Below are 23,082 nucleotides of genomic sequence, written 5' to 3'. Positions count from 1 at the left end.
TAAGGCATCTTATTTTTTCAGTCTTCTTGTAAATTCTGTGGTGGACTCTGCTAACACATCCATGTGCTCTTATTTTGAAAGCTACATGTGTTTGCTTTTATTTTGAAGGCGGGTCTAACATGTTCTTACCATAACGCCTTATGGTGTGTTTAAAATTACACTCAAAATTGGAACTTAGAGCTCGGAACACCATTGAAAATTCTGACATTCGTGTAGACATTGAACGCACCGTTAGCCGCCGGACTCTATTTGCGCTGCAGTGTAAATAGTCTAACTAACGGAACATTAATCGTCTGTTTCACATCGGATATATTGGAATCAGAACAACTCTAGCTGAATGACATCATGCACTGAGTTACCAAAGCTAGTGGAAGAGTGGCTAGCTAGCTCAAAGGTGTCTGATACCAATAAGGACATAAATGTAATTCAGTGTATTTGTATTCTTATTTATTCTTTCCTGTTCAGCATGTTACTGTTACCAATGAGCACACATATTGAAGGTGTAACACACGTATGGTGGAAAACATCAATCTTGAGTTCATTGTTGGTGGCTAGGACGACATTGTTGGAGGTTTTCTTGAGTCATTCTTATTAAATCCTTCCGATGTTAACAGCTGATATTAATATTTCACTCATCATCTTTGCTGTGGAAATGAAATCACAAGGTTGTTAATGACAGCTTTACAGCTGGGGTCCTGGGGCAAACACATTAGCGAGCAGACAGGTTTTTAACACGTCCCTGGTTGAGGCCTTTTATCTAAACCACTTACTCGGAGGTGAAAAATGATTTGAACTTCTTAACTCAGTTGTAATTGTAAGATTTGTGTTACATTCTGCAGAGTTACTGTGCTGTATTTCCAGTGACATGGAATGGAAGATTATAATGGATCGTAATGATTATAATAACTAGTTAAAATAATGAGGTTATATTGGGGACTTGTTTCACGTCTGTCTGCTCATGTGGTTGCCCCATGGACTGTTAAACTCAGTCCTGCAGTGTCGTATCCCCATGTCTCAGCAATTAAGCTGCTGAAGAAAATGATACCATTATCTGTTGTAATGTGAGTATGAATGCGAAGCAGGTTATATAAAGCTATATTGGGAAGATTCTAGCACATTAGCAGCAGCACTGGGGTGACACAGAGGCCACAGATTGTCTTTTCCTGCCTAACATAATGTTGAATAAGTGAAATTGTGATTTTTGTGGGTGATTAAGCGACTGTTTTGCGGTTCCAGTGGTTTCGACTATGCCGTACAAGGTGCATGTCAGAGGCTTCGACAGTTATCCTGGCTCAGGCTGCTGCTTAGGGGATTTGACACGGACTTAGTGTTGTTTTGGGTGCTGCGGGGAAGAAGCCCCAGTGCCAATCTCCCCTCACCAGAGACACAGGAGGAAAGGTGAAAGCAAACATGCATCCGTGTTCTCTCTCTGTTCCTCTTGAATCACTGACACTGACATTTTGGCAAACCCCCTCTCGGGCTCGGATGGCTTTGAAATCCAGAATGCAGCAACGTATCCGTTTTTCTCCCTGAGAGAGGAAGCGACCAGGAGTGTTTGCTTGAGAGACAGACACAGATAGAAGGCTCTCAGTTCAAACAATAGGGGAGAGGGAGAGAGACAGAGGGTGAAATGAAGTTGTTCCCCCTTCCTCCCTACTGAATTATGTCTGAAGTTTGTAGTGCTCTTGAGAAAGGTGGCAGTTAAATTGGATTCCTCTGTCTGAACTCTTTCTTATCTGATGGCATCAAAGAATGCTGCCTTACTATTGTCTGCCGGCGTGTCAGGTAAGTGGAGGAGATGGGTTGCAGGTATATTTATAGGAGACATTTTTTACTGTAGCTCTGCATATACGACTGTGGCAGGAGGACCCAGAGGACATGCTGATGTGACCACAGAGGTCCCGTTAAGACACTTCCTGGCTGCTTTTCATTTCCTCTCAGCAGCTTCCCACACACAGATGCTGCCAGCTGTGTCCACCTGGCCAAGCCACTGCAGCGGTGGGCGAGTGTGTTACCCTGGTGCTGTTCTTTGTTTTCTTGTCCTCAGATGAAATATGGCCAGTGTTAGCTGACACTTAAGAACAGTGAGAACATGTTCATTACAAATCAAATCGCCTTGAAAGGTTCGCCATTCTGTTTTTATTCATTTCGGCTCAGCCAGTAAAAAAGCATCAAATTTACATTTAGCCCTTTGCAGCATTTGAGAATTTAGCTTAAAATCTGTGTGACAGCTGAATGAAGTGGCTCAGACCTTTATTTGAAACTGGCTTATGTTAGATAAGGAGGGTTTCAAATCGTAAAATGTGGCAAAATGTGGCAAAATAAGCAGCTTATTACAAATCAAATTTTGTTGAGTTATTTTTAACTTATTTTAACAAGTACTATGTCATATATGTAATAACGTAACAAAATAAAAACATTTAAACAAACATCATTTTGTTACCTTGCATGGCAGCAAAATTTTCTCTATCACACAAGAATCGCAGGATCACTAAAATGTCAAACCCATAGTGACTGTTCAGAACATCAACGGTGGTTCCTAAAGAGGTTAGAGGTTATCGTAGATGCTGAAATAACATCAGTTATATCAGAACTGGAGATCATTTCGTCACTAAAGAAGAGCAGAGAAGAGCGCTGACGGCTTTGCTCCCCTCCCAAGTGGTTAGAGTGTTTGACAGTGATAGACAGATGGTTCATCCAATCATCTGTCAGGTATTTCTTCAGAGCGTGTGCGCTCTCCCAAACAGTTTCAAATGACGGCTCCTCAGATGGTTCTATGTAACAAAGCATCTGGCAGTGATAGGTTAATAACTTTGACCCAGGACACTGTTGTTCATGAGAGTTTGTGTACATTATTTACAAACAGGATTATAACAGCTGAATGTGCCTATTTTATATTCTATAATAGAATGGTTATATATGTCGCTTTGGCATTCATTGGCAAACAACCTATTTGGTCGTTTAGCTGTGAGGAAATGTTGGTCGATGAAATTTAATACCTCCTGCACGGATCCTGTTAAGATCATTCCTGGCTGCATTTTATTGCCTGAACAGGTCAAATCTCCAGCAACACTTGCAACAACTTTATTGTCATACCAGCATATTTCATCTTACGGCCTCCATCAGAGTTATCATAAAACACATTACGGAGATTACTCAGTTGTAATGTGCTGTGTAATGTTATCCCCGTGGATTTCCTTTGCAGGACCACTGCTGGATTTTCTTTGGTGCACTGAAATGTATCGTGATAGCCAATTTCTAAATATGGCCCTAAAAGCAGAATGACTCACCCAGCATGATTTGTGTGATTATGGCAAGTCTGTCAGGCTGTATTGTCTGCCAGCAGCTATAGTCACCACCGATCCACAGCTTATCAAGCCAAACTCAGCATTCTGCCTCACTGTAAAGGCTTTTTTTTCTCTTTTCAGTCACAGAGAAAAGGCAATACCTCCCCCGTGAAGCATCGTTGCTTTTGTTAAAATCCAGAGATGCTGTTCAATTCCACGCTGCAAAAACTTGCCAAGACATGCCCGAGACTCTTAAATGATTCCACTCTCTGCATTTTGTTTAATTCCCCACCTTAGTTGTTTTCTCATCAGGGCGTTGACTCATTAATGAAGAGCACGTTGCCAGGAGTGTAATATTACTATTTCAATTCATTCATACTTAATAGCAATTTCTCACCTTTGGATACAACACAACAGGGAGCCCAGATGATTCATAGAGAGGGAGATTTCATGCTCTCGGCTAGCTGAGATGGGAATGCAGACATAAATGCACTGAGACTGTGACATATGGGTAGGAGGGAAATAACTGCCTGAATGAGGGCATGCATCAGCTGCTAAGATAACCAGAGTGTTGTCTCTCCCAAGCCAAGCATGTTTAGCTCCTCTTTGGCTCCTCTGGCTGATATCAGTGCACCGGAATATTGTTCAAGTCCTCCCTGATACTGTCTAATAATAAGTAATACACTAGCTCGCTGACTGTGAAAGCTCCAACTGGATCCGTGGTGACCTCTAACACACCTCGCTCCCTCCATGGCTTGTTTAAATTCAGCCTGGTGGATTTAACACCACAGAGGGAGCATCTTTATCCTGTCAGTGCTCTACAGTCACCACGCTAGGATTACTGTACAAGACTCGTCAGGATCTGCAACACCGCCAACCTGTTTGTACCCGTAACTGATTGCGTATTATTTAAATCAGACATGAAAGTGAGCTGTGAAAGTGAACCTATCACAGCTGTCTTTGAAGACTGTGATAGATATTATCATCAGACAGCTCAATCCAGATAAGTACAAAAGAGCCAAACTTTATATGAGTGAGATTTCTCCCTGGTAATGTAAATATCAGAACAGAGTGCAATCTAAGGCCCCGTTTACACGAGGACGCTTGCGGGTAAAAACAACAAAATATTTTATCGGAATTGCCTTTAGTTCAGACGGTGACGGAATTTTTGGGGGCTTAAAAACGCAAAATCCAAAACCACCCTCCACAGTGTCATATACGCGTTTACGTCACTTACATGCTCCAGTACAGGGAAATAAACAAAAATGTGGGATTATTTCCATGCGTCGGACCTTCACGTCCTATTTCTCATGCAATTTGACAGTTTTTTACTATAATTTCTACAAATATTTTTTTACAGTGTACTGAGTGAATACAGACATACAATTTTGTTATTATCAATTGTATGTGGAAGCAGAAAGTGTGCAAACAGTCACTAAAATTACAGTAAAAAACACATTTGCTCACTTCCATTATAATCCAGATGCTATTAAATAAAAATTGAGGTGCACTGTTGTACTGTTATAATAAAGGTTATTTCAGTTCATATATTGATCAGATATATCTTTTATAACATATGCATATAAAACTGTCAGTCTAGCTCAAAGGGCTTGGCCTTCCTGCAGAGAGCAGGGAGGCCAAGCCCTACATGAGACAATATTGAGCTTTGGTTTCATACAATTTGCACAAGCTTGAAGATTTATTTCTCCACACCAGTAAAACTGAGATTAATGAGTAGAAAGTAATTCCAAACACCACCACACTCCTCCATGTATTTGTGAAATTATATTTACAGATATCCCAAAATCTGGGCATATGAAACCAAAACAATTTGGATAGCTAGACAGAAACCTCCGCTAGGGGTAAGAAAATGTGTTTATTTTCTCATTTGGATGCACTCACAGTTGCATCTGTGCTAAAAGAACAGCATGCTTCCTTTGTTCTGTGCCATACATCAGTGAAAAAATTCAGCAAATTAAAGCAGACCTACAGTTCCGCAGAACCTGCCAATCTCCTTTGCAGTAGTTTTATTGTTTATGGTAATTAGGCTAAAATGAATGTGACAATGATTTATTGACAGCAAAGCACAACATGCAGCATCTTGTATTTGTAATTAGCAGTGAATCATCATTCACAGTGGCTGTCTTTGTAAGATGTGGATGAGTCTTCCTCCTCTTCCCCCTCACCTCTCTGTCTCACTGTGCAGCTGCCTGTAAGGACTCCAAGCGAGCTCTGGAGGTATCCCAGCATGCCGAGGACATGGGTCTGATCCTGGGGGCCTGCGCCGGCGGTCTGGTGGTCCTCATCCTGCTTCTCGGGGCCATCGTGATCATCGTGAAGAAGGGGTGAGTGGCTGCGAAAATGTTTGTGTGTCTGCCGGCCAGTTGACCTGAGACGGGTTAGACCTCTCTCAGAGTCAAACATTTTGGGTCTTAACCCTTTGATGCACAACATGGGTCTAAAGTGACCCGACAGAGTTTTTATGTTCTATATGTTTGCAATAAATTATTTTCATCATTCAGTATTCCAGGTTTTCCTCAATTAGTTTGTTTTTGATCATCATACATCCTAATTTTTATGTTTTCCTTTATTAATTTTTGAATAAAATCCCTTTTTGTGTCACTACTCTTCTAATGCACAACATGGGTAAAAAATGACCCATATCCATTTTTTTTAGCTAAGTAGCATGTTAAGCTAACTACTTAGCTAACTTCTTGGCTAAGTGTTTCGCTTAGTAGCTTGCTAAGCTTACAACTTAGCTTACTTCTTGGCTAAGTATTTCGCTAAGTAGCATGTTAAGCTAACCACTTAGCTAACTTCTTGGCTAAGTAGTTAGCTTAGCAAGCTACTTAGCCAAGTAGTTAGTGATGTAGTAATAAAAAAGCATTTTTTCTTCATAAAGTATGAGAGGCGAAATGGAAATAATGATCTGTTGTTATCAAAAACAAGATATTTAAAGAAAACTTGGAATATTCAATCAAAAAAAAATGTTGATATCAAAAGATAGAGCACAGAAACACACATTCAGCATTAAATAACATGAGAAATGAATGCAGGTAATTTTAGACCCGTGTTGTGCATTAGAAGGGTGTCAATATGTTGTGCATCAAAGGGTTAAGTCTTATTGTTCCTGTGTAGCCTATCCAAAGGAGTAAATTTATCTCTATCCCACTTGGCAGCTAGGGTCTATTGAAGAAAGCATTTGGCAATGAGAGTGAATTACAACCAGAGTTAGTGGAATGGTAGAGCATTAATCCTAAAGTCTCCCACCGCTGCCTCAGCCAAGCTTTTGTGTTTCATCTCATCTTTTAATTTCAAGGTCTGCGTGTTGGCTGAGCACATTCAAATGCAGCCTGCTCACGCTGAAATCGTTGGCTGCTTTCCACCTGCAAATTACCTCTGTCGTCGATCGCACCTGCAGTGTATTCTTCCTTCGCTCGCCGGGCGATGGTGGAACACTCATCTGAGTGTGAAATATTTCATCAAGGGGCATGTTATTCCATTGCCCACTCAATTACATGAGGCGAGCAGCTGTGAGGTGCCAGTGGATGGGCTAGTAATTGGTAAGGAAGGTTGTTTTTGCTTTTTTTTTTTTTTTTTTTTTTTTTTTTTGGAAAGAGGAACTTTCCTCCACCCTGAGGAATTTTCTCACGGAGAATAGAAGGAGAGTGAAAGGGACGTCTGGAAGAAGGCAGTGACTGATAAGATTCAGTGGACCAATCTCGCAGGCACAATAGGAGCTAGACAGCCACATGAGGAAACAGGAGCAGACATGTTTATTTTTAGCCACTAGATATTGTCACTCTTATACAGTTAGACTGTATAACTGTAAATATGTTTAGGATTTTGTAATCAATAGGAAAATTAGAGATGCCGGGCAGAAGACTTGAGTTGGTTGCTGGTCAAATGCAGGAAATGGAAAATAAGAAATAAAGAAAAGGGCGTGCTGCAGACTCAACATTGACTCTGGAACAACTTCAAACTTTGTCATATTCTGCAAGTGGAGGAGGGAGCAACTTTTTCTTCAGGATCTTGCATGTGCATATGTTTTTGGACACACACTGCAAAAACCAACTGACAAAAAACAAGAAATAAATAACTAGAAGTAAATTTTTCTTTGTAATAATTCTCTAAATAAGTAAAAAAAAGAAAAGAAATCTAGGCACTGGAAAAAACAATGATGTCTTGAAATAAATCAAAATATACCTATCTTGAGCAATTGTGGCTTGAATAGCCCGACTGTAGTGACATTGAAATAAGCCAGAAATACTTGAAACGAGCACGTTTTGGTGTTAGAAAATGCTTTTGAAATAGCATTCAAACTTCATGCAACTAAAGCTCTTAATTGGAGCCAATATTTTAGGTAAAAACTCACCATATTCATCAGTTGAATAGCTTGAAAAAGCATGAAAAAGCTCACAATGTCAATCCTAAAAAGAAGAAGTCTTTAAACAATAAGAGGCTTTCTGATTCTGATTCTAATACTAATAACTAAATAAGCACATAAAGCTATAGTAAGTAAGTAAATTATACTCAAAACAATATGATTAAGATACTATTGCTAGATATGAGAAGAAAATACTTGGTAAGCTTCATGTTTTTTGCAGTGCATAGATATTCATCCTGCTATTTTCTATCCCAAATTGAAATTCTCTTTTTCTTTCTTTTCTTTTTTTTCACCATTTTGGATAGGTTTGGGCATTGTCACTGATTTATGTTTCTGCTGGTGGATGATCAAAATAGTCTATTGCCTATGAAACGCACGCATTTCAGCACCACAGGAAATAAACACACACACACACACACACACACACACACACACACACACACAGAATCTCTTTCCCTCATCATCATCATGGATTGCCATGTGAGTCAGTCTCGTAGTCAGTCTCGTAAGTGGTGCTTGAAGGACCATCTGCAGGTTCCAGTCACCTGCAACAGCACCAGAGAGAGAAAGAGCTCCAAACACCTGAGCTGTTTGCTCGCTTGAAAGAAACCCTGAACTGTTTGTCAGATAGTCTGTTTGGTTTTTGCTGGTGTGAGAGCTCAAACGAACTCTGGTGCGAACCAAAGAACCAAACTCAGGCCCCGTTTACACGAGGACGCTTGCGGGTAAAAACGACAAAATATTTTATCGGAAGTGCCTTTCGTTTAGACGGTGACGGCGTTTTTGGGGCTGAAAAACGCAAAAATCTGAAACCACCGTCCAAAGTGGAAAAGTTGAATACGCTCCGCCGTAGCATGTCCGTCTACACTGCCAAGACACAAAACTCTGCTCAGATCTGCTCACGTCACGTACGCGTTTACGTCACATACATGCTCCAGTACAGGAAAATAAACAAACGTAGGATTATTTCCATGCGTCGGACCTTCAAGCTGCTCTGGCAGCTCTAATAAACTTACAGGAGTCTTTCCACCAAATGTACAGGATATGTACAGATAGTGTTAGTGAACAGAGAAGGATCTGGAATTACCTCTATCACATTTTGGATGCACCGATTGGTCGGAGGCGAGCCAGACGGCTTTGGATGAGACCTGGGAGATCTAGTGGATGGTGGAGAACTTTGTGGAAGGAGTAGCAGATGAAAATACGTGGTGTGAAAACTTCCACATGCCCAAAGATGCTCTTATCTCTTTAAGTGATGCCGCCTGGCATGCATACAATCCAATTCACACACTTTTGCGTCATCGTATGCAGCAGATTTCCTCCCGAAAACGCTCGTCTAAACGCAGAGTAAAAAGACGCGACGCCACTTTTGCGTCTTCTGTTCAGACCGTCATCATGTAAACGTAGCCTCAGAGTCTCAGTTCGCTTCCAAGTGCACCAGAGTTCGGTTTGCTGCGGGTGAGAATGCAGTCCGAAACCAAAACACAGAGCATTCTGGGTTGAATTAAGGTGGAAATCTGAGTATCAACATCGGGCAGTGTAGTAGCAGGCAGGAAAAATGTCTCGTGGACAGATGAGGTCTAATGAACTAAAGCTCTTATCAAAAAGATGGTCAGATGATCACATAACACTCACACACACAAAAATGTAGCGACAGAATGGTGACTAATACATTAAATCGTACAGTGGATCAATGGCGCATAAAAGATTAAAAAAACTCCACAAGAAATACATTAAAAGTCTGACTCTTGCTCTGAAAAAGTGTCAGATCTTTCCCTCACATTCTGTCCAATAGATGAAGGACATTTGTTTACAATGCTTGGTGAGCTTGATAAAGCACAGTGTGGAAGCAAAGCAATCCAAAGGGGAAATGCAACTTCACCACTGAATCACAGTCCACCAGACTGTACAGTCATGGAAAAAATATTACTGGTTTTCTTCAGTATATTTGTCTGGACAAATGTAATGATAACAACAAAAATGGCTGATAAGAGTTTAATTTAAGAGCTGATATCTAGACATTTCCCATGGTTTTCTTGATAATAACCAAAATCATTATCAATAAAACCATGTTGTACCAGGCATTAAGATGATCAAGTTGAAGAAAAGGGGTGGTCTAATAATTTTTTTCCATGGCTGTATACTTTTTCACAATATTCCATTTTTTTTAGATGCACTATTGTTGGGGATGCAAATGGAAACACATGCTCATTCAATCCCATCACCCCGATGTGCCAATCACTAGGAGGAAAAAGACAAAACCTTAGCCCGACTACTTATCCCTGCTATCAAACAGCTTTAAGATCATTTGTTAAATGCTTCCTTCATGGCTGCTATAGTACACCCCTAAAGAAGGCAACACAACATTAGGCTGTAGGCTACAATGGGCCAGCCTATTAAAAAGTAAAACAAGTAATAACACGCTCTAACAGCATTACAAATGCAAAGAAAACAAGCAGTAAAGTACAGTTACATTAAAGCTATAACTTTTGACTGAAAGAAGTTTCGAGTGGGTGGATCATGTTGTTTTGCAGCGTGCTATGCTGCACAGCGTATAGCTCGGTGGTGATGCTCTAAATTTGGCCCCAACTGTATACGCGGGTGCACTTGGCTGTTTGGCCCTCTCCGTGGGTGCTCGGCCTTCTCTGTGGGTGCTCGTGCCCTGAAGCACCCACGGAATCGCCACCTATGGGTTCGCAACACAAAAATGACGCCCACAGTAGGTGCACTGCTCACAGCACTAATTGGCTCCGAAACCATTCGTGCTTTTACATATCAACCTGGAATTTTTTCCATTTGTTGGCAAGAAATGTGCATTTTTCGACGATAATTTAAATCCTCTCTGTATATGTGATGACACAAGTCCGTCAAACCTGGTCCTGTGATGTTTGCATGGATAGGTGAGGACTGCAGCTTCATAATAAATATAATCCATAGTTAATGTAACACAGTTTTCATTGTTCCAGAGCAGAGTTTTGGTGTGCAGCAGGCCCCGTCTCCATCCTTGATGCTTTAATCCTGCTTCATGATTGCTTGCTGGGAACATTCCAACGCACTGAGCATCTTCATTTATCTTTCTGATGCCCATCTTGATAAACCATAGTCACCTCTCTTTTTTTTTCTCCTCACTCTCTGTCTCTCTCCTTTCCTCCTCCTTCATGCTAATCAGAAGGGACTTCTATTCTTACCCTTACTACCCGTAAGTTACTCCTTTCTCCATCTTCCACCCTGACACCCTGATGCCATCTTCCCCTTGCTTGCCCTTCGTAGCTCCAGGATTACTAGAGTGGAAATGAGCATTGCTATCTCCACACCATCCTCCACTACAGACCCCCTCCTTCCTCCTCCTCCTTTCGTCCCACCGCAACCCCCCGACACTCTTTTGCTATCACCAAATCGCACTTTCCCCCTCGTCCAGTTTCAATCTCGTAGCCCTTATATTTCCCCCTCAGTCCAATTTCTCATCTCCTCACCCGCCCTCCTTTCCTTTCTTCCTTATCTCTTTGCCTGTCTTTCTCTCATTCTGCCCCTTCTCTTCTGTCCTCTGTCTATTATTACTTCCTGCCCCTCTCTCTCTCTATCCTCTGCATCTCTACAGTAGGAAGAAGGTGGCCATAAACAAGGCAGCCATGTCCTACAGGCAGGAGAAGAGCCGGAAGCTGAGCTCTTTAGACTGCAGCATGACGGAGCAGAGCACTCTCCAGCAGGATGAGAGGATGGCCCACTCATTCATGGATGCCCACGGCTGCAACGCTCGAAGTAAGACAGCTACGAACATATGGGTACTCTTGAGAAAGTGTCTAGAGAGATGAAGCTCCCTTTTCCCTGACCTTCAGCCATGTTTATTTCCAAGCATGTATCCAATCTGTTCTGCCAGACCATAAGGTGCTCTCAACAGAGAAATCTCCTGCAAGTCTCTCGTCTGTTTGAATATTCCGCAGTGCCAGTCAGCCTCTCACGTCTCTGCAGAAACGCTGACTTTTTTTTTTATTTCCTTGAGCTGCCCCCTAGACTTTTCAGCCAAGTTTACATAAATAAAAAAAAGCACGGTGTCGGCGTCGTGGAGTGCATAATGTCAGCACCGCGCCTTGAACTGTATGTGTTTGTGTTCCCAGATGAGCAGCGGAGCTCCGTCAACGAGTCCAGCAGCTTACTGGGAGGCTCGCCCCACCGCCACTGTCGGAGGAAGAGCTCGCCGTATCACACGGGTCAGCTCCACCCCGCCGTCAGGGTGGCTGACCTCCTGCAGCACATCAACCAGATGAAGACAGCTGAGGGATACGGCTTCAAGCAAGAGTATGAGGTGAGAGGGGAAAGAGCCTCTGTAGCAGAACTCGGTGCATTTTGGGTCTTTTGGCCTGATGTTTGGCTTTTGAAAGACTGAGCTCAGCTCATTTAACCACAGCAGTAACTATAAAAGTTTCTTAAAAGAAAAGAGAGACACTGAGTAGGGCTGGGCGATATGGACCAAAAGTCATATCCGGATGTATTCAGGCTGAATATCGATATAAGATATATATATCCCGATATTTTTATCGCAAAGTGAGAGCAAATGTTCAGTCAGAGTCAAATATGACATGTCACAAGTAGTTTTATTTAAACCGTTTATTTAAGTGAACATAAATACTGTACTACAGGAGTACCTTTTAAAAAAAATAAAAACTCCATTAAGTGCACATTTAAATCAAAAATTATCTTGAATAAAAATAGCCTTTGGGATAAAATAGGCCAGTCTTTTTCTGAAATATTTATATGTATATGAGAAAGGAATAACGAACATTACAAAACAACTTAATACGCCAAACCCTAGTAAGAGCAGCATTTATATATGAAGAAAGAAAACAAATTAACTATATCAATATATGCGATATGGTCTAATTCCATATCACATTTAAAAATATATTGATATATTTTTTATGTCGATATATCACCCAGCCCTATTATGGTCCGTCTCAAAACTGGTAATTCACTTGCCTACATTGCACATAAACATTCTAAAGAGAATAAAGCTACTTAACTCTTCAGGTTTCAATAAAACTACTTGTGACATGTCATATTTGACTTTGACTGAACATTTGCTCTCACTTTGCGATAAAAATATTGGGACATATGGAAAATATTTGGTCCTTATCGCCCAGCCCTAGACCACAATAGAAAAAATTGCTTCTTGTTCGTGTGAACATGAAAAATATTTCCAATAGTTAGATTGAATAGTTGATAGTTGATTGAGCGTCAAACCACTCTGGAGTCTTGCTGACAACCCTTCAAAGTACATTGCTGATACTTGCATTCATTCCCACTTGAGCATTGCTGAGCGCTAGTTCCAGGAACTAGAACCAATGCGTCGGTTGAAAAGTGTTAATCTTTCACATGGCTAGATACTTTCGCCCTGTTCTTTATATATTTGTAAAGCATGTGACTGTGAGAATTGCTTTTGTACAGTGAGTCAGCAGGACTGCTGAAGAACAATCAGACACATGGCAGCTCAGGGGCTCAAACCTGTGAGGTGTTATTTCTTAGTCGACACCTACAGTAGACCACCCTGTCTCCAGCTGGGAAAGAAAATGAAGTGAATAGAGTATTACAGATGGCATCATTTAGAAATTCCTAATACATTTTTATTGCAGTTAGGTACAGAGCCCATCTCTGTGTTACTGCAGACAGCTAATGCCTATTTTAAAAAGGCTTAAATGGAGCGTTTAATATTCACGAGCAGGCAGTAAAATGTTTTACTTCATCTGCATTACAGAAAGAATGCAGATTTACTGAACTTCCTGGTGCTGTGTGGACTAATTATTTCAAAGTTACTCCTTTCAGATTTCTTTTAACTTTAATATGATGTCCTCCACATCAACTAGTGGGGATGAGTCTTTTTTTGCACATCCACCTGGAGGAAGCCAGATGCACTTTTTTCGATTCATTAAGATCCCTGAGGGGCCAACAAATTTCCCCCCACCAGAATCAATATATGGGTCGCTTTCTCACTCCTCAGTCTGGCTCCCCATCGCCTGGAGAAATAAACAAGATGAAGGGGATCAGCGTGCACACTGCTGTCAGACTTCATAACCCTTATTTCCCACAGGGTCGTGCTGCTGCCATTGATCAGACATGTTGCAAGGCATTGTGGGGGGGTTATGAATGAGTCAGGCCCTTGGTGTGGGTAGGGTACTGTATGCTTGGAAGCCAACATCTGGAACCAGAGCCAGTGAATAAACACATTGGCAGGAAGCATGTCATCCTCCATGACTGATGCAGCCCTCCTATGATGTGTCAGTTTGTTTTCACCTGGATCTGTAGCTCCCCTCAACACTGCAACGATACATGGTATGATAGTGGGTCAGTTACAATTAGGGATGTCCCGATCAGGTTTTTTTGCCTCCGAGCCATTTGATTTTGAGTATCTGCCGATACCGAGTCCCGATCCGATACTTCTATAATACATTTAAAAAATGAAGAAGAGCGAAGAAACAGATCCAGGATGTGCCTTTTTTTATTTTATCATTCAACACATATCGAGTTTGACCATTTAAGTTTAACAACAAGGTCTCCAACCTAAACGACATTGTTAATACCACCCATGATAACACATGAGTGAGGCATTATAAAAAACTGTTTCAAATCAAATCAAAATCATATCAAATAGCTTTTATTGTCATTACATAGATAACTATACAACAAAATTTAAAGTGCCACTGCATAAGGTGCATAGTTATGACAATCATAACACTAAACATGAGTAAAAACATTTAAAAATACCGAGCTAAACAAGGACAAAAACAAGAACAAGAACATGTGATGTAAGAAATAGGTATAAAAATAAATAAATGACTACTGAAAATGCTATAATTTATGGATGAGGTAGATTGTATGTTTTGCACATATGGTAAATGGTAAATGGACCTGCACTTATATAGCGCTTTTCTAGTCGCTTTACACTACAGACTGCGCTCATTCACCCGTTCACACAGACATTCATACTGGTGGCAGAGGCTACCCTAAACGGTGCCACCTGCCACCATTGGGAATTCATTCTCACATTGATGAACGCAGCATCAGGAGCAATTTGGGGTTCAGTAACTTGCTCTAGGATACTTCGACATGTAGGCTGCCATGGTCAGGGATCCAACCACCAACCTTCCGATTGGTGGGCAACCCGCTCTACCAGCTGACTTGCACATATCAATTGTATTGCACATGTGTGTTTTATTGCACATTTTAATTATTAGTGGGTGTTGAGAGTTCTGGTTAAAAAAAGTAAATAAATGTATGTAAATGCCGGACGTGAAGTAGTTACGAGGGTGACATGAGCCACGGAAGTTACGTTAAGAGTAATTTACTTTTTGTTTTCTCATGGGACACAAACCCTGTTCTGCTGGGTGAAAGTCTGCAGTTTGTTAGCCTGTTCTGTGAGGAAGATGCAACATGGCCACACATAGATATGTGGAGTGATAATGACCGTTAACTGCATTATGTAATAGTGGCTTAATGTAAGTAAGCTTGACGTAAACCCGACAAATTAAATATTAAAATCAAATTCAGTCCTCGTGCCCGTTTTTCCATTTCATATTTTTATCTGAGCCTAATATTAAAATATGAAAAAACAATCTTTTTTTTTTCATTTTTAGTGTTTTAATAAAAACAAATAACAAAATAACCAGTCAATTGCTCATTATTTGATTTTAATTGCCAATTGAAAATGGAAAGAACGAATGATACACGGATTTCCTACTAATGAAAACATTTTTTGCCAATAGATAAAACCTACACACTGCTCCTTTAATGTAAACCAATATTACTTTCAACATGTATAGGCTTTAAGTGTTAAATTTAACTGATAAGGTGAACAGAAGGTGAACTGAATGTTGTGAAGCGCCAAAATGACAGGGTGCTGGACGACGGCAGGTTTGTTAAGCAGGCTTAGATCAGATTTTACCTGTATAGGATCCAGTGACAGATGTAATCCCCTGATCAGCTTGCTCTCTGCGTCTCTGCCCGAGTCTCAGGTGGTCCCAATATGGTCCCCCCTCGCCCAGGGGGGATTGGTCTGCTGCAGATGAGAGATGGCGTGCCTCAAAGTGAGAGCCTGGATGTGCCTTCTGATACAGCAGGGAGATCAGGCTGTAACTTAAAATGCAACAGAATATGACTGGATGGCCCACACTGCAAAAAAGGTTGTCTAAAAACAAGATAAAACACTAAATCTGAGGGAAATGATCTTGCTGCATGGACAGACAATTTCACTTGACAAGATTTCTTAAATTAAGATTATTAAATCTAGAAATAAGCATGTTGAACGCTTAAAATAAGAAATTAACTCTTAAAACAAGATAAATTAAAGCTGCAAGCAACGATGAACTGGCCCGAGCAGAGTGCACTGACAATTATTTCTTACCAAGGTAAAAAAAGAAACTTTAGATTTAGAAGTGTTGGATAATTCATCTTGTTTTAAGAGTTAAGAGTACATTATCACTTGTATGTTGGAATAGCCACGGGATATCATTAACTTGCATTGTAGCGAAATCCATGTCAGTTTCACGGAAATTTGAGTGATTCCGTGGCTATTCCACGGATTTTGGGTTAAGCGAATCTGTGGCAGATTCCTGTGAGACCATGTTGCCTTTTTTGCAGTGCAGCCACACTCAAATCTGAGTTTTTTCTCCTCGTGCACTTCTCTCATTTATAGTATTGATTTAGATTCAATGACTCATCTTGCCGCACCAGCAGATTTAGTAGATGGGTGTGTCATAAACAGCTGTCAGAATTGTAACAGTTTAACATGGAGGCATTATAGAGCAGCGGCTTCTTCCAGCAGCGAGCCCCACACTGTGTGTAGAATGAGAATGACTGCAGTGGGTCGTCTGCTCCTTCTCAAGGCCGCAGCCATCTCTCAATGCTGCGTGTCATCTCTCAGCCTCAGTCTCTCCCGCTATTTTGTGGCAGATGTCGGTTGATGACTTGGCAAGATGCTATAATAGTCAAGTTACTCAGACAACCTTAGGGTAACACACTGAAGTGCATTAGCAAAGTCGTTTCAAATGCATCAAAGCCCGTGTTTCTCTAAAATGTTTCAAACTTAACGTGTCATCTCCAACTTTACTTTGCAGAGTTTTTTCGATGGCTGGGACGTCACGAAAAAGAAGGACAAGACCAAAGGGAGACACGATAGCCTGCTTAGCCGTGAGTACTGTGAGGTTACAAAAAAACAAAGAAACACAAGTGCTGTTATCACTTGGCTCTGTTTCAGTGTCTTTTACTGTAGGCTACAGCACACCTTAACATTTATAGCTCTTCATACATACACTGTAAAGTACATTAGCGTTTAACGACACCACTGCTGGGCTTACAAGTCTGCCAAAGCAACCCAATAATTATTTTTATTCCCAGTTGAACGGTTGTTAATTCTATAAAAAACAAAACCTACTCTTGTTATAATGTAAGTGTGGCTTGATTAATTAACATTGAGTGTTTAACAATGGCTTTAATAGAGTTTTTGAAATGTTAGTCTTGCTTTAATGCAGTGGAGTTTTCTGTTTCATTGTGGAAATGCTGTAGCAATAATAATAATATTAATAAATAGTAATAATAACAATAAACTTTTTATGTGCACGAGTGCATTTCACATAAGAGATGAAGCTTAAAATGCTTCCAAATTAAAAATATAAAAGAGATATGCAACGCATTCAAACAAGGGCAAATAGACAATAACAAACTAGACAGTAAAAACAGTAGATTATAAATATAGATGAATTATTCTTATTTATATTTTGTTTATAGCTCTTATAGCTGTTTGCAGATTATTCCATAACTGTGGAACATAGTTTTAAAAAAGCTGCATTGTCTATTTTCCACTGTATAACATTATGTGATTTTTTTTAAAAGCCAGCAGGAGAAGATCTAAGAGCTCATAAATGCTTGTAAAATGACACAGAGTCTGGTTCCGAACCATTAAGAGCTATAATTTACAAGTAAAAGAACCTTAAAATAATTTCAGAATGCTACCGGGAGCTAGTGGATTGTAGCTTAATTGTAGCTTCTTTATCAACACAGTCTCACCAATCTGCCTACACATATCAAGTAGTAAGTTTACACTTTCAAATTACATATACACCTACGCCAAAATCCAATTTTGCGTGCATATGATACGCATAGCAGTATTTTTAAAAATAGAGACCCGAGTGGTTGCAGGACATCGTACGGTTCACTTTGTAAAAAAAAAAAAAAAAAAAGGCTGCAGTTTCATTGAATTTATAGAGCAAAGATACTTCTTTAGATTTAGGGCAACAATGTCCTGGTTATGTGTTATAAAAGACAGTTTAAGAAGTAAATAAATGCATGTAATTACTGGAAGTGGTGTAGTTACTGTACATAAAAACGTGAGGCATGGAAGTTAAGTTGGTGTTTAAATAATAAAAAAAAAAGTCATATCCCAATATATTAAGGCTGAATATCGATATACGATATATATCCTGATATTTTTATCGCAAAGTGAGAGCAAATGTTCAGTCAAAGTCAAATATGACATTTATTGAAACCGTTTATTTAAGTGAACATAAATACTGTATAACAACAGGAGTACCTTTTTTTTTTTTTAACCAAAGCTCCATAAAGAGCACATTTAATAAAAAAAAATCATAAATAAAAATAACCTGTGAAATAGAATAGGCCAATGGTGGTATAGTTTGTCCGAAAGTAGCTGAAAAATACAATTATAAATGGGTGGTCTGTGACCAGAGGTTAGGAAATCAGCTTGTTACCACAGGGGTCACTGGTTCGAATCCCAGGACTCATGGGTCAAGAACTATTTGTCAAAAAATAGCAACATATGACTACATTATAGAATGTCCAAAAATGACTCCCTCGAAAAGAAAACCTCATAATATAGTATGTCTATTTTTGTAAAAAACGGTCAAATTTTAAAATGCCTAAAAAATGCTTCGAATGGGTCAATTATATCGCATTTAAAAATATATCGAGAAAAAAAATATCAATATATCGCCCAGCCCTACTTGAGGGCACCAATAACTCCAAGAGTAAACATAGGGACAGGTTGGTGTATCATATGCACGCAAAGTTGGATTTTGGCGTATGCATTAAACATAGTTTGAAGGTCTAAAGTTGTGTTATTTGTATGCAGATTGAAGAGAATGAGCTGTCTTTATTTTGGTTAAAAGTCTGGCTGCACAGTTCTGTATAAGTTGGAGCTTTTCAGTTGAAAAGAGATGAAAAAGACAAGAGATAAAAACACAAATAAGTCATTCAGCGTCTTTGGCTATGTTTCTAAAGTGATAAAAAGCTGTCTTTGTCACCTTCTTTACATTTATTTAGTCATGAGACACTAAAGCAAGTTGTTTAGTATGTGATGGCAGCTGTTAAAAGGCGAGGCAGGATTCATCACAGACAAAGCACTATGTTTAAATTAGGCCGATTACACTTGTTACTACACATTTGTTTTTTTCTGCTGACTGAAACTGTGTGCCAGTAAAGTTAAAAGGAACTTTCTGTCGTGTCTAACTTTTCTTGTGATCGCTCATTTTAAATGCCAATAAAGCTGGATTCATACAGTAGCCGAGCTGCTGACAACATCGCAGTTATAAAATAATGATTTGATCACTGCAGTGCAGCAGCTTGGGAATGACTGCTGGTTAACATGTAGTGTTTATGGGCCACAAATAAATAACTATTTTATACTTGTTCCGTTGTCTGACAACAGCAACAGGAACAAAATGTTATTGAAAACAACTATCTGGTGATTTTCACTGTATTAAAACACAGTTTAGGTGGCCACAGAGAGCAGGAGGGGACCGAGCAGAGTTTTAACAGGCTGACGCTCAGCAGAGTGATCAGCTGGCTGTACCAGCTGAGTCACAGGCCGGGACACTAATATGGATGCAAATCATTTCCTGCTTTAAATTTAGACGGCTTACTGTCGACTTGGTCTTAGTTTTGGTGTTCTTTCAGAGTCATGTGGAAAAGCCTTACCAAATAATATTTTGACACAAAAACCCAGATGAGTTAAACTGTTCAGGTGTGATAGAAGCTGTACGTGAGGCAGGTGTCATCACAGCTTTTGCATTATTAACACTTGAGATGATAACATTTGGGAAATTAGAGCAGTGTTATGATATCAGCACCAACGCATACCCTGAAGTTAGATATCGCAGGAGCGTGTCTACGTTCCCCGGGTCCTATGTTCCCCTCTTTGTAAGAGACTGAGGAACATAGGACCATTTTCCCAGATTTTCCCAAAAAGGGTCCTATGTTCCCTGATCTGTTACTTTTTCCACCATTACTGCCAAATTCCATGGCAAATAGGCCTAACCCTAACCCTAACCCCAACCCTATTTAAAAAGCCAAAAAATGAACTGCAAAGTAACCAGAAAGGTGGGCCATGTGACGGTAGGCCTACTGGCCCGCTGGCCCCGGTATGTATTGCTACAGGGGAACATAGGAACCTTTTTGGGAAAAAAAGGGAACATAGGTCTCACCACACGCAAGTTAATGCAACAACAATACATTAATGAATTCAACACTTTACATATCACAATAGGGCGCCACAGGAATGAGTCCTTAAACCCAGAAGTAAGTTAGCATTTTAGCATCCTGGGGTCCAACCTCTCAAACTCATTGAGGATTTTGAATGGGTTTTTAGTTAAATGCCTGAAATAAGGTCCGTGGTTAACACAAGCTGAAGAGATGTTAGCTAACGTCTTTTTAAGGACGTGTAAAATTTCCAAATTTATGTCGTACAACAAAACACAAACAAGTGGCTAAATGAGACTACAGTGGTTGTCGAGGGGATGTTTAACGTCATCACACTGGACACGGACACCAACTCTGCCACTAGTCACCAAAACCTGTTGTCTTTATGGTAAAAAACAGCAGCTGTGGTTGCCAGAACTTTACCGTAATGAATACGGTAGAACTTTACGGTAAAAATATATTAGCACTGTTGATTTCAAACATTTTTTACAGTGCATGCATGAATCCAAGGTTATTCATGTACCACAAAGTCTTACCAAACAATGAGTTGACAGAAAATAAATGAATAATCAGGGCATCCCTGGCCAAGGACAGACTGTCTGAGATCTGCTTTTGTCCTCGTACAAACCAATATTTTGGCTGATAGAGTAGACAGTAGGGTTGTCACTATACTAAAATTTTCAACTCGATAACGATACACAGGAAAATTTTCGATACTCGATGCCATTTTCGATACCACAAGGATAAAAACAAAGACCCCAAAATTTAACAAATATTTTTATTAACAAGGAAAATGCAACATGTAAAAATTAATAGGCATATTTTCGTTGTTGGTCAAACACAGATGGTAGAGTCGGCTGTATGTTGCTGTTTGGTTGCAGGTCGACTTTTCTCTGCTTCATTCTGGGACTTCAAGAGAGAAAATAACACTTTTCAGTCACCAACATTTATGTAAACTTATTAACTCTATGCTTATGTATACTTATGTATCTTATCCGGATACAAGGTTTTAGTATCAATACTTTTTTGAGTATCGGTACTTTTGACAACCTTAGTAGACAGGTCTTGTAATTCCGTTATCCGTGTATCCTTTATTCTGTATTTCAGATGATCGCCATCGAGTGAAGCTCCACTCTCTGCTCGCAGACCCCAGCTCCGACTATGTGAATGCCAACTACATAGACGTAAGTCATCTCCACTCCTACTCTTCTTCCTTCCCCTCCTCCTCCTTCATCTCTGTCTTTGCTGATCCCACAGCTCCGCCTTAAGAGCTCATACTAGTCATCTTCTATTGCGGTTGACCCAGCGCTTGATCAGAAGACATCTTCACAAGCTCTCTGTTACTCACACTGAACTTTCATTTAGCATCTACACCCACAACATATAGACTCATATCTGTGTGCTCATACATGCAGGCTTTGAGGCGAGATTTTATCGCCGCATCTCCAAAGATCCTACAAGAGCCCATAATCTTGGAGCAGCGGGCCTCATGACTCACCCAAATGCTTTTGTAAGGCGACATTGCACCGCAATTGGACCCAATATAACACGACTGATCCTTTCATCTACTTTCAGATATTTTGATCTCACCTACAGTTCAGCTCCAGTGAGTATCTCTGGGAGTCTCTCCAGCCCCGGCAGCACTCCTGCCAGATCTTATCTGGGCAGCTTTGCATTAGCTGGACCAAAACTATCTGAAGGATAGGTCACTTTTTTCAAGGGTCTGAGATCTGCTGCTCACTCATAATGGAGGGGTCACTTGAGGGTGTCTGTGAAAAGCTCTCAACGGCCTTGCCTCGTTTTTTTTTGTTTTGCGTTGCCTACTGCAGCACTTATCGCAGGGTTCAGATTTAGTTGTTATGGTTTCCGCATTCTGCATTACGTCCTTTGTTTCTACGATTGTTTGCTGAACAAAAGGAAATGTAAAGTGGACAGAAGGGGCCCGATCAGTCGTGGATGCCTGACTCAGCGTATGTGGGTGGCATTGGTTAAAGCGGACCGTCAAAGCTCACTGTGCTGTGCATGGCCACTTTATCCCCTTTAGTGCTCCGTGAGGGCTCCATTAGGACGAACGCTCCAAGGACCTTTGTGTCATTAACTGTGCCGTCTACAGCACCGACTGCATGTCATGCCAAGACCCCTGGCTCACAACACTGCAGCAAAATGATTCCAAATGATTCATGAAAGACGCCAAGGTTGGAATAAATGGAACATTGGTTTTTTTGAAAGGTTAAACTTGAAAGTTCCAGCACTCGCTCCTCTCATTCAGGTTTACATCATTTTTTTCCTTTGGCATGGGTGGCGAGACATGACATTTTTGTGTCAAATCTTTAGATGTTCCTTTTGTTGCCGTCTGTAGCTGGCAGGTGTAACACAAAAGTGACACCATCATCAGCACACTCTGCCTTACTTTATTAACACCCACTGTCAGACAGTCTTTTCTTGCTCTGGTGCTCAGGAAAGGATGCCTGTCACACTTGTGTTGGAAGTAGCAGTAATTAGTTTTGAATAAGATAAAATGGGAATGAACATGGGATGGAATGGCTGAGCAGACAAATCCAAAAGCTTAATTTCTTTGATTGGCAGACAAATTCCGCTTTGGCCTCAAACTCATTACACTATGTATCTTTGTCTGTCTTTTTGTGTCATCCAGAAGAGCAGGATAACCCAGTTTATTTGCCCATGTCGCCATTTAAGAATCCCAATTTCATACAACTTTCAACTACTGAAATGAGTAGTTTTATCCATCTGTCCCATCGCTAATTGCTAATTGCTAATTGCTTTCAGAATGCTGGGACATAGCTAAAATGTCAGATGTGGCAAGAAACTTTCAGACAGATTTTTAACAAACTGACAGGTTAGTCAAATATTTTGGTAGAGAAAACAAAGGTGACCAGTTTAAAGGCCAGATTTTCATTCATGGAGGAA

The 23,082-nt window shown here is 40.3% G+C and overlaps 1 protein-coding gene across 4 annotated transcripts in view; it reads left to right on the top strand.

Annotated features, from left to right (window-relative positions):
• Window positions 1-23,082, top strand: part of LOC131985023 (receptor-type tyrosine-protein phosphatase U-like) — a 321,313-nt gene that overhangs the window by 243,029 nt on the left and 55,202 nt on the right. For 2 of the 4 annotated variants that reach the window (XM_059350036.1, XM_059350035.1), the window contains exons 14-19: window positions 5,494-5,632; window positions 10,844-10,873; window positions 11,273-11,433; window positions 11,790-11,977; window positions 16,779-16,851; window positions 21,262-21,338. In XM_059350036.1, the coding sequence (XP_059206019.1) occupies window positions 5,494-5,632; window positions 10,844-10,873; window positions 11,273-11,433; window positions 11,790-11,977; window positions 16,779-16,851; window positions 21,262-21,338 (668 nt within the window). The remainder of the gene's footprint in view (window positions 1-5,493; window positions 5,633-10,843; window positions 10,874-11,272; window positions 11,434-11,789; window positions 11,978-16,778; window positions 16,852-21,261; window positions 21,339-23,082) is intronic. The other 2 variants (XM_059350038.1, XM_059350037.1) reach the window with 1 other exon arrangement.

This window comes from Centropristis striata, chromosome 14, assembly GCF_030273125.1.
Source record: "Centropristis striata isolate RG_2023a ecotype Rhode Island chromosome 14, C.striata_1.0, whole genome shotgun sequence".
Taxonomy (NCBI): Eukaryota; Metazoa; Chordata; class Actinopteri; order Perciformes; family Serranidae; genus Centropristis; species Centropristis striata.
This window is presented reverse-complemented; position numbering and strand designations above follow the sequence as displayed.